The 14,440-nt window shown below is 46.1% G+C and overlaps 2 protein-coding genes across 6 annotated transcripts in view; one reads left to right on the forward strand and one right to left on the reverse strand.

Annotated features, from left to right (window-relative positions):
* Positions 1-26: 26 nt before the first annotated feature.
* ubxn4 (UBX domain protein 4) lies at positions 27-5,291 on the reverse strand. 2 transcript variants are annotated; one of them, XM_067256210.1, is made up of 13 exons: positions 5,132-5,291; positions 4,437-4,539; positions 4,304-4,332; positions 3,822-3,940; positions 3,537-3,738; positions 3,289-3,415; positions 3,101-3,155; positions 2,812-2,976; positions 2,160-2,287; positions 1,893-1,989; positions 1,455-1,586; positions 1,054-1,262; positions 27-782 (listed from the first exon to the last, which is right to left on the reverse strand). In XM_067256210.1, the coding sequence occupies exons 1-13, from the start codon at positions 5,211-5,213 to the stop codon at positions 644-646; spliced, it is 1,587 nt and encodes a 528-aa protein (XP_067112311.1). In that variant the 5' UTR covers positions 5,214-5,291; the 3' UTR covers positions 27-643. The 2 variants fall into 2 exon arrangements, with proteins under 2 accessions (XP_067112311.1, XP_067112317.1); XM_067256216.1 differs by lacking the exons at positions 4,304-4,332; positions 4,437-4,539; positions 5,132-5,291 and adding an exon at positions 4,059-4,289.
* Positions 5,292-11,918: 6,627 nt separating this feature from the next.
* The window catches only part of LOC136965315 (mitogen-activated protein kinase kinase kinase kinase 4-like), a 64,778-nt gene continuing 62,256 nt past the window's right edge, over positions 11,919-14,440 (forward strand). For all 4 annotated transcript variants that reach the window (XM_067259425.1, XM_067259433.1, XM_067259440.1 and 1 more), the window contains exons 1-2: positions 11,919-12,121; positions 12,412-12,477. In XM_067259425.1, the coding sequence (XP_067115526.1) occupies positions 12,065-12,121; positions 12,412-12,477 (123 nt within the window). In that variant the 5' untranslated portion in view covers positions 11,919-12,064. The remainder of the gene's footprint in view (positions 12,122-12,411; positions 12,478-14,440) is intronic.

Here is a 14,440-nt window from a genome sequence, read left to right on the forward strand (position 1 = left end):
ACATCATTTATTGAAAAACTTTTTTATTATTATTATTATCATCATCATCATCATCATCATCATTTGCCATTGTTACATACAGGAGCAGTTCCAGTGGTTGCTCATGTTCAACTAGTAGAAACACATTCTACTGCCAAGGCAGTCTCTGCCAGCAGTGGCCCCACAGCCAGGGTAGAAAACTTATCTATGCACACCCCCCCTCGCTACAGCCACTCACTGGCTCGTCCAGCTTCACCCAGCTGGGTTACAGTTAAATAAAACACTCCAAGCTCCTCTGCAGCCGTCAGACAAGTTAACAGACTGGAGAGAAGCTCCTTGGCCAGCGCTGACCCCCCACACAGACACCTGGTCAGGCGAGTCTGAAGCAATTAGTAGTTTCAACACAAAGAGAGGGGGAACGGGAGAAGGGTCTGTTCAAGTCCATGGAGGGTTGGGTTACCTTGATTATATCTACCCATGCAGGAAGAAGCAGGAGGACTTAACAAGCTTGGATGACGGGAAAGGGAGAAAATCGGTAAACAAATAAACATAGCCCTAAAAATCAGCATAATCTTCAGTTACACCGACGGCACGCACTCGACAAAGTCAAACCGTTTCAGAGAGAGAGACAGAGAGAGAGAGAGAGAGAACCAGTGTTATTGCGCTACATCTGCTGGGTGGAGTTCCCGTTCCAGGTGTTGTTGTCATCTTCGCTGTCTTCCTGGGTTCGAAGTCTGTGGATCTTACCGTCCTTCTTGAAGTCCTCTGGTCTCTTCTCCATTGTGCGCTTGCGAAGGGATTCCCTGAGACAGAGAGAGCGATAAAGATAGAAACATAAATAGAGAGAGAAGAATAGTATTAGCGAGAGGCATGAATATGACAATTATGACAACAATTTGACTGTTATGCAACAACAAACTCCCCATATCATCAAGCCACCCTAATCCCCCTACTCCAGAACATTCCGCAACTGCAGTCCCTGCCAGGCTAGCTATGGAGCTCTCCTCTGAGGTGAGGCAGGGTGAGGGAGGTCATGAGGGGCAGGTGGTGGGGGTTGGGACCCCAGGCCCTCACCTCTTTGGTTCCCCACCAGAGGAGCCCGAGGCGGGGGCAGTTCCGGGTCTCTGGGAGGGGGCAGGGGAGGGGGCGGGGCCCGGGCTGCTGAACAGGAAGCCGGTGAGGAACCTCCAGACGGCGAGCAGGGGATAGAGGATGGAGCCCAGCAGAGCCCACAGACCACCCTCGGACGACTGCACCACCGAGTGGGCCGGGCGCCCCGTTTGCTGCAGAGGGAGGGAGAGAGACAGACAAATCAAGAAATGACTTTCGATTCCAAACAGTTTTGTGGAAAAGAGCCAATTGTCACTGTCCTGATTGTCTTGGGACATATGATCAGATAGAGTAGACCCCGAGTCGTGTCCAGCCCCGTGACTCCAGCAGGGTGTGAAGGTGTCAGGCGTGTGTGTGAGGCTTACAGGCAGCAGGACAACCGAGGCGCTGGGGGCCAGCTCCAGCTCCAGCAGGGTCTTGTCCAGGTCCTCCCCGGTGAACTCCCTCCGTGGAAACATGGTCGCCAGGGAGAAGTTACCGTAGCGATTGCCTACTTCCTGAAAAGGACAAACACCAATGGCTGTGACAAACACCCATGGTTGTGAGCTGCGCCGACGTGACGGTGACGTAGGGACGCCATGTTGATCTGTAGAGATGCCACCCGTCTACAGATTACATGTACCGTTTGGTAGCTGATCAAATGTATGGCTCTTTCTGTCTAGCGATAACGTGCTATCTGGAAGCTGATGGTCTCTCTATAGACAGAGAGAGAGAGACCGAGAGAGAGAGACAAGAAGAGAGAGAGTGTTAGACAGAGAGAGAGAGACAGAGAGAGAAAAGAAGAGAGAGAGCGAGAGACTGACCTGAGCAGCAAACTGTCGTGCCTCCTGCAGCCTGCTCTCTGAGGGGAACTGGTTGGTGAAGGAGGAACCGTCTGGGAGACGGAACTGTATCCTGGTGCTGGGGAGGAAAACACATATCACAAACACACACACACAAATCAACCACACACCAGAACACAGAAAATCTCCACTATCCATGAAGTAAGCCTTCAATTCAATTCACGATATGAATCCGGGAGGAAGACAAAAGGAAGCCCTGATGGTGAAGCCTAGTTCCAGCCCCCGTACCTCCTCTCTCTGTTCGGGGTCTCTCTCCGGGCCTCCTGCTCCGCCTGCCTGGCCTGCAAGGCTGCCAGCCGAGCCGTCTCCAGCTCCTCATGGTTCTGAGCGTAGCGGGCCGCCCGGTCCGCACGGTCCTGAGGGGGGGGGGGGGGGGGGGGGGGGGGGGGGTCACACAAGCCTCACGTCACACACCTCACTCCTCCTAGGTCATCTGATCTGGTTTTATTCCTCAGCTCAGGATCAATTCTGTTATTTCCCCTAAAGGATGAATAAAGAACTTATGTAGCCATCTCTAATTCTTTGTATTCAACTATGGACGGAATCCTCTGTGGACTGCAGTGTTACATGCCAGTCCGTAGGGGGCAGTGGAGTATCTGTTGACACTGTGACCCATCAACCAGCCTCTGGTGGTGAATGCACCATGACAGGGACCTGAGGCTCTACTTCAGCTGATTTCATGAGATCTGACCTCTAGTGCCCGCGTTCACTTCAGGACGTCGGAGAGGAGGAAGAGAAGACGACGAAAAGGAGAAAAAAGAAAGAGAGCGAGACAGAAACAGAGCGACGGCGATAGAAGAAAAACAGAGCGGAAGAGAGAGGGAGGAAGAGGACAGGGGAAGAGAGAAAAATGAGAGAGAGAGAGAGAGAGGCTCAATACCAGGGCGATCTGCTGTTTGACACGCTCCCTGGCCGCCTTCTCCTCTGCCTTGTCCTTGTTCCTCTCATCCAGGATCCGCTTGGTCTTGTCGTCCTCCTGCTTCTTCTTAAAGTCCAGTACCTCCTTGCCCTGCTTCCTCCTCTCCATCTCCTTCTTGATCTCGCCCTGAACAGACGACACACACACACACACCAGACTGCATCACCACACCGAGGCACATGTCCCCCAGCCTGCAGCTGAAGAGAGCATCGTGTCCAGCCCTGACCAGCTCAGCCACGTCAGGACTTACCTCCTCCTCTACTTTCTTCTTCTGCTCTCTCCTCTCCTCTAGTTGCTTTGTCAACCTGGGCAGGGAAAGTCATCCACGGAAGAGAAGAAAAAGCAGGAGAAAACTGGTCAGTCGGTATGCAAGTAGACTTACTGTGTGCATTATGTATACGTGTGTGTGTGTGGTTGTGTGTGTGTGGATTTCCCTACCGTTCCACCTTGGCATCCAGGCCCTCATCGGGCTGAGAGCTGGCGGAGGCGTCGTCCGATGAGGTGCTCCTGTCCTCGCCGGGGGTCACATGACCAGAAGCCTCCTCGACAGGCCTGGACAGGGATTCTGGGTGGGAGAGGCGACAAAGCTTAACGCGTCATCATCCATGTTGCCATCCAGACGATACGACAGCACTGAATGCCGTTGATTCACACAGAGCTGGTCTCCAGCAATTCCTAAGTGTTACCTTTAGATGTCGACGGTGCGGCTGTGGACTCTGTGGCTGGTGTCTGGGTGGGCTGGAGGTCTTGTGGAGCAGGGGGGGACAGCGGGAGTGCCGTGACCGGGGCTGGGGCCTGCTCCTCTGGGGGTGGGGCTTCCATGGGGAGCCCCATCTCAGCCTGGGGGGCGACCGCCTCCACCCCCGCACGGATCTGCTGGGCATGCATCTGCCACACACAGGACGTCAGAAACCTAACACCTCGGCTACATCGAACGGGGGCTCGTGTTTGAGAGTCAGGAAGCTCGCTACCTCTTTGACTTTGTCAATTCTCTTCCTAAGCTCCTCAGCGGGAATGCTTCCGGCGATAACCTCCAGAGGGATGCCGTTCTCCCCGATGAAGAAGCTGGAGGGGATGCACACCACTGGGTCTGTGCGAGGGGCTGGGTTAAGGTCAAGTCAGCAGAGGCAGCCTTCAGGGAGTCCTACAGCACACCGCTACAATGATTCACACCCTGTATTGGTGCCTCCACAAGCAGAAAAAGATACGCCTATTTCGGATGAGCCTACTTTTGTTGTGGGAGGAATTCCATCCACATGCTTTCAGTCTTTCACAATATGCTATTGCAGCTTTCACATATTTCGTTGACAACATCAACTACAGCGACATGCAGTACTTTACTGTTAGTAAGTAAAATAGCTAAGAAGTAGCCAGTGGAAAACAAACAAGGCAAGTTAGTAATGAAACCGCAGCAACATTGTGATTGATCACCCGTGTGGCAATGAAAGGATACAGATTTGGGAGAACTGAACACATGTCTCACTGTAAGAAAAGAGAAAACCGTGTCAGGAATGTGTTCATGTCCTGTGGCACTGTTCAATTCACCGTTTTCGCAATGTTACTAAGGTCAAAAGCAGTTAGGCTACCTCTTGGCATCCACCTTAATTGCGACACAAGTGTTAAGGGACGCATCGGCAACTTTGTCGTCCTCCCAACTGGAAATCATCTGTGTGGACTGGTCATCGTCGCCTGGGGGTCAAGAAAATATTTTTACAATTTTTCAGAAGTGTTGAGTCACTCACGACGTCCACCAAGTGCTACTGGAACAGCTACGCAAAATTATATGGCCTTAAACTGACCACACATCAAAATTATGAATTGGCATGTTGCTTATGTTGTCAATGTAAAATGATCAAGTTCTGTCAGCAACTTACTAGTTCATTATTTATAACAAAACTGTTACCAAAACTATCAAAAGCTAGTCACCTGTCAACAGCGTCACAGCTTGCCATTACAGCAAACTAGCAGCTAGCTAACAAGCTATGCTAGCTAGCTAGCATTAGTAGCTTGTCAGCCCCACACATTTCTCTTGATTAACTGACATTCCTATTCGTTTGTGATATGTCATGTTTTCTTGACAATGACAGCTTATTTGCTTCACAATAGCCGGTGATAGCTAGTGACAGTGCACATAGCTCAGCTAGCGTAGACTACGTTTTCTACGAATCATTCAACTGGTTAGCTTGCTGATCTACTGTATAGTCTAACTAGCCAGCAGCAAGAAATTCTACGCTTGACGACGATGTCAAACTAGCGAGCGAGCTATTATTACAGCTGTTACCTGTTATAACGACGACGAAAACAAGGCTCTGGTGTTTGGCAGCGGCGATGGCAGCTGGAATAGAACCTTCAAACCAGCGCATTTTTCTTCAATTAGTTGTCTTTTATGTTATAATATTAAATCTTCAGTCACATCTACCCTGTGTACCTAGAACCTTCAATCTCATCACGGAACTACACAGACAAGGGAAATGTAGTTTTGAGATAAAGCTACCGCTAGTTATGGGATTTGTAGTTTACTTCTACTAGAAGAGGGCAGAAATTCAGTGGGTGTTTGTGCATCTTTCAAATATGACAAAGACCTCTTACTTGAATTTCACAGCTGAATACCTTATAGCCTACCATGTGGCTAAAGGTTATATAGAGACACCACAAACTAACAGGCTGTGTGAAATATGATCTTGTGTTTTACTCCATGTTAAATGAGGATGGACCATCTTGTAAAATAAAGTTATATTCTAAATTGTAAAAAAAAAAAAATGATTATAATAATTATAAGTACATTATTAAATGAACAGCAAAATGATGAAATGCTGACTGTCTTCTGTTTTGCACCTGTTCAATGTGTTTTGGGTTTTGTGCTGTTAGAGGATTCAAAAAGGGCCAATGTCCCGGAGGACGCTCTGTTTATCAGGGCCCTCCAAACTGGTCCGTCAAATGTAGAAGTTTGAGTTGTGAAAGTGGATCCCCAGAGCAACGACAGGTCAGATAACACTGTTTTCCCCCACCTCAGCCCCCCCCATCCATCCATACTCCAGACACAGACCAGGCCTACTTTTGAACTATATAGATCATCCATGGTCCTTAACTCTGGTTCTAATATTATCTCTTTATCCTCCCTTAGTGATAAAATATGGACCCTATCTCACCAAACTCACTGCCTTGGCCAGCTCCACTCAAACTTCTGTTTTATAACATGTCTTCACTCCTTGTGTGTCATGGAGAGAATGAAATGTTCGTCTCGGTCCAGCCTTGATGCCTGCAGACACTGAGGGCTGCTTGTTATGCAACTTCAAACTCCCGTAGTCTTGTGTGGCTGGGAGTGCAGTGCGTTCAGGCTGACTCACAGTCCGAGGTTAACTCTAGATGTTTACTTGATTCCTCCTTCCATCCACTCCTGGCCCTGAAAGTAAAGAGTGAGTCAGGTGGCTGAGCGGTGAGGGAGTCGGGCTAGTAATCTGAAGGTTGCCAGTTCGATTCCCAGCCGTGCCAAATGACGTTGTGTCCTTGGGCAAGGCACTTCACCCTACTTGCCTCGGGGGAATGTCCCTGTACTTACTGTAAGTCGCTCTGGATAAGAGCGTCTGCTAAATGACTAAATGTAAATGTAAAGATCTGAAGGAAGACTCCTTCGATCTCATCCTTCTTTGTTGAGAGAAGAGACCAGGAGAGAAATTACCAGAGCCCCGGAAGATTCCAATACTTCCATGGATTCAAACCTGGTCTATGGCAGTTTCTTGTGTTTTCTGTGAAAATGCAGATGTATGCTCATCACTTGTCACAGTTTCACAGCCTACAGAATGCCTGTTTCAACATTCAGAAAACATTTATAAACAGGCTAAAAAGGCTTCTTCTCTCGTTATACCCAGATAACTAAGCAAAATGAAATGCCTGTTGCTATTGCTCCTGCAAGTTTTCTTCAAAGTGTTCAAGGAAAGGGACCAAGGTGATGAAACCATGAAACACAAGATGACATGGACCCCAAAGGTAAAACTGTGACCTTATGTTTGGGTTATTCCATGCCTATGTGGAGTCATCCAGATGGAAGTGACACACACTTTCTCTTTCCCTTTTTTCCTCTACGTCTCTGTCATTGGAGGTAATTTATATAGTCCACACTCTGTGTCTGTTGCCGGGCAAAAATATGTTGAATGTTTTGATTCAGGGTTTTTTCTTCACGCAGTAGGAATTATTGGCCAGAAGATGGCAGTGTTGTGTTGGCAGGAACTCAGGCAGTGCTTTTGGGGCCATAGGGTTCATAGAGAGAGCATTTCTCAGAGACAGCTCCTTTTTCTCTCAAACAGACAACAACAGACAGACAGACCACACCCCAGTCTGACTTTAGTGGTCACCTACATGCCCAGCTCACGTCGATATCAGACCAACCGCCTGGCCTGTAGTCCATGGTGACATGATGATTTTCCACCCATGAATGTTTTTCTCACATTTTTCTCATCTCACAATGTATGTATCATCACTATCGATCAGCAACATGACATTGCGGCAGTGCAAATCTGTGTTTGTCACATCGTCATGTTGTGGGTTGTGTGTATCTGAACCCCGGTGAAGCTCCCTTCAGTGCATGTCCATACTTGTGACAGACAAGAGGAGCAGGTTCTGAGCTGGTCTATGCCATGTGAAGTTGTTATATTATGAGCCTGTGTTTTGTGATGTACACACAAATACCCTTAAGCACACACATGCACTAACAGACATGCACATGCAGGCACATGCAAACATACACACACTCAAATGCAAATACCCACATGACTGGGCACAGACATGCACGTGGTTGCTCTGCACACAAACTGGTGTGGACCACGACATGAACCCTCCATGTCAACAAGTCTGAGTTTCACCTGATTCACCACAGAGGGAAGAGGAGTATTTGCATTGTATCATTTGAGTATCATCCCAGCTAACCTGGAGAATGAGTGGCTGTCAGTGTGATACGTACCTAACATCTCTTTTTCTGCTCTTCCTCCTGTGTGAGCGTGTGTATCTGTGTGTGTGTGATTGTGTGTGTTTTTGTGATAATGTGTGTGCGTGTGTGATTGTGTGTGTGATTGTGTGTGTGTGTGCCAGGAACTCTGGTGAATGGATAGGTTCTGAATGTTTTTCCATCTTACCTTTGTATGCAAATTCATTCTTTTTCAAACTTCCTTTTGAGGCTAGAAGAGGAAGTGTGTGTGTGTGTGTGTGCTCATTACATTCCTAACACACATCCTGGCTGTATGGTTACTATTACGTTGCAGATATTTTGAACAGTAGAGTTTGAAATATATTCATTTGTGTTGAAGCCCCTGTGCTGTGCTGTGATGTGTAGGCACATGCACCCATGGGGGCACACAAACACAGACAGCTTTTCCCAGGCTTATTTTCCCTGCTTGGCACTGGTCAGACCTGATAGACCGCTGCTGTTGACTCACTTTGAGGGCGAGGGAGGGGGTTCACTGTTGCTGGGGCAGACCAGTGCTCACACACACCTATCTCTCTCTCTCTCTCTCTCTCTCTCTCTCTAACCCTAACCCACACACACACGATTACATTTAAAACACACTCACACGTGCACACACACTCATACATACACACACACACACTTCACTTATCTCCTACAGAATTACACAAAGTTAATTATTTTTTGTTTATCTACAGTATCCCTGTAGCAGCACTGGTGATTACTAGGAGTTTACTAGAGTTGTAATAGTGAGCTAAACAAACCATGAAAAATGTTCTTCCAGACAATTGTAATAACATAAATACAGTATGAACAGCATGTTTAAGTTTGTTTAGAATGGAAGCCAAGTCCGTAGCCATGGAGTCAACATTGAGGGGGACGAAATCTGCAGGGGAGGCTGAGGGTCCCCACCTGAAAACTTGTTATGTTTAGTTATATAGTTAGAATATGATTACATTTTTATGATAATTTCGGACAGCGTGCGTGGTTGCCTGTCGTAGGGTAGCACATTTATGTTTTTTTTATCAATATATTGGGGGGGACGTTTTGACCAGATTTGAATGGGGGATGTGTCCCCCCCAATATATATTAAGATTACTGCCCTAATGGAAGCATATGTTTTGTGGAGATAAATTAGGAAAATAGTGGGCAAGGAATGCTTGAGAACATTCTGATAGTCAGTCAACTGAAGCTTTGGGTGGAAATGTTGACAGTTCTTATTGTTGTTTTGTGCAGAACTATTCTGTGACTGGAGGCCAAATGGAATAAAAGACTGTCTCTCCCTCATATGCTCAGATACACACACACACCATGTACACACACACACACACACACCAAACAAACTGACACCTACACACAGCCCCCCTCCATTTTGCTGTTAATAATCTACCGTGGGATGTTTCTCTCAGCCTCAGGAACTATGACAACGGCAACGGTAACGGCTCACATTGTATGGGTCTCTCAGGTCTGAATGACTAGGGTTGGGGTTACCCATGTCACTTAAAGATCATGTAAAGTAAATTCCATGTTTTGCTTCTAAGTACATTATATACGTGTGAAATGAGTTCCTGAAAGTATGTGCAAAGCGCTAAAACTTTGTCGCACTGAAATGTGGAGTTAGACCGAAGAACAGTTTCTCTTCCGTTTTCAGATCAGGTTTTAATGGGCGGAGCCAAAAAATGCCCTATCTACGTCATTTCGCCCCATTTACGTCAGATCACTGAATGGCTCCTCCTGCTGTACTGTTATTGTAGCCTACATCAGCTAGCTAGCTAGCTTCAGGAAGTCTCCCACCACCCGCAACTGCATCTTCCCTGGATACAAGAACTCCAGCTGCGCTGCGACGCCATTTAAGTTCCCTGTTGATAATGAAAGGAAAAATAGGTAGATAGATTTTGTGATGGAAAGCTTAGAATAAATTCCAACAGCCGCCTCTGCGCCACTGACCATTTCACGGCGGACAGTTTTAACATGGACCAGAGACAGACGGGGTTCACCAACACAAGGCTTCTCTTGCAGCACGGAGCCGTAACGAGCATCGCCCCCCGGACGTTCATCCTCCAATCGCACCTGGACCATCCACCGCCGCCAGCAGTTCATCACTCAGTTCTGTGTGCTTGTTATAATTATAATAGATAACTTTTCCAGAGGTATCTCTGCTATAATTAGTGCAAACCGCTAACTTGATATTAGGATACTCTGTGTAGAATGATGGTATTTTGGTGAAACGGTAACCTAGCTAATGTGCTAGAAGTAGTTGGAGAGCTCACTGTCTGCTGTCTCTGCTGTAAATGTTTACTCCTGTGTTACAGCTCAGGGGAATATTTCATTTATATGCATCTGTATGTTTCACTCATTGAACAAATACATTATAATTCTATACTGTTTTGTTCTGCTTGACGTAGCGTTCATTATCTGGGTTGTAGGTAGCTTACTTGAGAGAGGCGGCGCCTTCCAGCGAGGGGGCCGAGCTTCAGCTCCTTCAGGTGACACGCCCCCCCAGTCTCAAAAAGAGAAGACTGCTGATTTTATTACGATTTCAAAGCCTAATTTAACATACTTGCCTGTGTTTTTTTTCATTCGAGTTTGGATGGGTAGTTAATAATACATTATTCTGTGGTGTGGTGACCTTGAAACTCGTTTTTAATTCCACTTTACAGGATCTTTAAAAAAAACCTGCGGACAGACTAGACCAGGCCACACCAGATTAAACCAGACAATATTATAATAGGCCAGATTTGACCAAACTAGGCCAGATTAGGGCAGACAAATACAGACTAGGCTAGGTTCGACTAGAAGACATCAGATTAGACCAGACTAGACCAGAAGATATCCAATTAGACCAGAATAGACCAGATTAGACCTGACAAAACCAGATTAGACTAGGTTAGACCAGGATAGACCAGACCATATTAGAACACACTAGACCAGGCTAAACCAGACTAGCCTATGATATAACAAGTTCATTTAGTTCACAAAAGTTCAAGACAGGACTTTGGTAAACATAGTATTAGAACACTCTTAAGTGTTCTAGAACTCATAGAATTTTTTTTTGCTGAACGTGTCACACATGAACGTGTCGTTGTCTCCTTGTCCCCTCAGGCTGACGCTGAGCATTGTAACTATGTCTCCTTGAACCCTAGTCAGACTACCCTGAGTGCCCAGTCTGGAATGGCAGGTAGACCTAGCATCACCGAGGGTGGGATTTAACGGACCAACCCCACAACAATCCCAGAGTTGACAGCGCTGGTGAAATATTTATATCACTGCTTCCATTTCACATGCTCTAATTACCCCTTAGCATGATGTGTGTAACAACCTATTTTAATGACAGGTTTTCTAGTTGGGTAGATTCTCTATGCTTAACAGCAGTTCTTAAATAAATATAAAGTTCAGTTAACTGTCATTGTAAAAAGGCTGATAAGAACCATAAAAAAAGGCCTTATCTTACACACCTAGGAAGAAGTGGGAGGAGGGGGGGATAGAGGTGGAAAGAGAGAGAAAAAGTTAGGGAAGAGAAGCAAGGGGAGAGGGAGTGTGAGAGGGGGGGTGTAAGTAACACATTCTTACTGTGTTAGGAGAGGAAGCACGAGAAAAAGTCAGAAAGTGGTGTGAAAAAGTCAGAGGGAAATGAATTAGTTAGTCAGACTATTGAGGCCCTCTAATGATATTTGAGATTGGCCTACTACAGGCTTAATCAAATGACAGCAGAATGGCTCAACCTATGGGAGGTATGCTAATACATTGTGGACAGGAGTAGATCATGATGTGGGATTATGTGGATACATTTCCACTGTTAAAGATGGGGGAGGCCTTTATCACGTTATGCTTACCCTCCATTGCCCCTGCAGACTCTCTCTCTCTCTCTCTCTCTCATACACTCACACAGGACCTTCCAGATTCAGCTTCCTGTGTTAGAGATGCTAGCAATGGTGGAGTGAGTGAGAGAGAGAGAGAGAGAGAGAGAGAGAGAGAGAGAGAGAGAGAGAGAGAGAGCGAGGGGGGAGAGCAGGCAGGAAGGCAGGGCTGAGAGACTAGAGACAGCAGCTAGAACTGCCAGTCGCGGTAGCTCAATATGGAGTAACCGCGTCGGTTAGACAACGGCGTCGGGAAGTACAAAGAAAAACCCGCTTAGGACCGAAATTGTTTAACCAAGGAATAAGAAAAACAACTCAACGATGAGATACGGCGTTGCAAGTTAACAATCATCTTGACGGAGATAAAATATACTTTGCGATTTCTATTTATTCTTGAAAAATGGCGAACGATTCTCCTGCTAAAAGCCTTGTGGACATAGACCTCGCATCTTTGCGGGTGAGTGCATGTTATTGAACGAGCATTCAATGAGTGCATCATTGCTTTCCTAATTTATCAGTGGTCTTTTACGCGATCGCTCCTAAACACCTACAAAAGCATTGACCAAACGTGCCAGTTCTTGTTATAGATACACATTCAGAAAAAAATGTCATTTACTCTTTGTTTGCAATGCACATTTAAGAAAAATCATGTGCATCTGCCCCATAGAATGAAGACCATGCTGTATTAATAATCACACAATCAATCACAATTTGTTTTTACCGTATAACGTGTTACTTTTTATTTAGGACCCGGCTGGGATTTTCGAACTAGTGGAAGTGGTCGGCAATGGCACCTATGGACAAGTATACAAGGTTGGTGGGCTTTCATTTGGATACTGCATCAAACACTGAAAACTGTGTAGCAAAATAGGCGTAAACTGGCACAAACATATTTTTCTCCCAGACTTTAGGTGACAATTATACCCCATCTGTCCAGCACAGGCTGGACAGGATTAGCGATGCTTCTAGGCTAATGCTTAAAAACTGTCCCCGAGTTTCCGAGATTTCTCATGTTTTATTTAACAAAACGACAGTTTATCAATCCGCCAAGACAGTCAAAGAAGCCTTTCATCTCACCAAGTTATCCCCTCTTTCATACTTAGGTCCTATGACCGACATCTGCATGTGCTCTACTTGGTGGGAACGCAATGATTCCGCATAACTTGCCACACCGTCATGTCCGTTTTATACAGTGATGATGGGTTATCCGTACGACACTGATTAATAACCTACTTGGGTGGCGTTTGATGAGGTAGTGTGTAGTCAGTAGTGTGTCACTGTTAGCAGAGAGCTCTTCTCGATCTCAAACTGGATGATCAAGCGGCGTAGCCTGTGCTACATCACATCCTGTTGTGAGGCTGCTGTTGCCTGGTAGAAAGAGAGGGAAGGGAATATGAGGTATGCCCGGACTTGTTCGCCCCTGCAGAGCGACTTGCATCACTTGCGTGTGTTATGGATCATGGCTTGGTTGTATAAAACGATATGACAGGGAAAACATTAGGCATTAAAATGCATTTTGTTCCTTTAACAGACGCAAAAGGGACATGCAAATAGTGCATTTAAACTGTAGGAAGTACAGTGCACGTTGTGGTGAATGGTTTAGTTGTTGATGTTTGCCTTGGTTTGTTATGTGGTGGTGATTTCTCATCAAAGTCCCAGTAGGCATCATGTCTGGTGTTGACTGTGTAAGCATTCAAGGCGTAAGCTAGCTATGCCTGTGTAATAACATTACATAACACAATACATAGGCCAGTAGGCCTTCCCACCCACCTACACATCAACCAGATGCATCCATAGAGTGCCAGTGTAGGCTACAGCCTGGCTTTAGAGTGAAGTTTTAGAGATTAGACAAAAGTGTGCATAAATCAGGTTCCGCAGGAGAAGGTTGTACTCTGAGCTACTGCAGAGGTAGAGAGTTGAAAAACAGAAACATTTTCCCCTGAGAAAACGGTCCGACTGCCCGCAGATTCAAGATGTGACAAATGGTTTTCTCCGGTGTGTTATTCTCTCTTCTAAGCTTTCGGGCCGTGCTAGTCTCTGGGTGTGGGCTTAGCGTTCCTTCTGATGGCAGCGTTGCCTTTTGTAGACACTAAAAGCCTCCCAGTGGCCATTTTCTTTTGAGTGGAGGGCGTCCCTTGTTCTGAGGTCTCTCGTGTTTCTCCTCCTCTGGGGAGGGTCAGGTACACACAGGGATGCTTCATGGTACTGTGTATAACAGAATATAGGCAGCTTGGTACTGTGTATAACAGAATATAGGCAGCTTGGTACTGTGTATAACAGAATATAGGCAGCTTGGTACTGTGTGTAACAGAATATAGGCAGCTTGGTACTGTGTATAACAGAATATAGGCAGCTTGGTACTGTGTATAACAGAATATAGGCAGCTTGGTACTGTGTATAGCAGAATATAGGCAGCTTGGTACTGTGTATAGCAGAATATAGGCAGCTTGGTACTGTGTATAACAGAATATAGGCAGCTTGGTACTGTGTATAACAGAATATAGGCAGCTTGGTACTGTGTATAACAGAATATATGCAGCTTGGTACTGTGTATAACAGAATATAGGCAGCTTGGTACTGTGTATAACAGACTACAGGCAGCTTGGTACTGTGTATAACAGAATATAGGCAGCTTGGTACTGTGTATAACAGACTACAGGCAGCTTGGTACTGTGTATAGCAGAATATAGGCAGCTTGGTACTGTGTATAGCAGAATATAGGCAGCTTGGTACTGTGTATAACAGAATATAGGCAGCTTGGTACTGTGTATAACAG

This window comes from Osmerus mordax, chromosome 2, assembly GCF_038355195.1.
Source record: "Osmerus mordax isolate fOsmMor3 chromosome 2, fOsmMor3.pri, whole genome shotgun sequence".
Classification (NCBI taxonomy): Eukaryota; Metazoa; Chordata; class Actinopteri; order Osmeriformes; family Osmeridae; genus Osmerus; species Osmerus mordax.

Bases quoted from the DNA above. Each gene is read 5' to 3' on its own strand.
- ubxn4 (XM_067256210.1), bottom strand. From the start codon at position 5,213: ATGCGCTGGTTTGAAGGTTCTATTCCAGCTGCCATCGCCGCTGCCAAA. The intron at 3,941-4,303 runs GTATCCTTTCAT...CCCCTCGCACAG, and splicing joins TGTTCAGTTCTCCCAAATCT to ACCCAGTGGTGTGCATCCCC. The intron at 1,990-2,159 runs GTACGGGGGCTG...TTTCCTCCCCAG, and splicing joins ACCCCGAACAGAGAGAGGAG to CACCAGGATACAGTTCCGTC.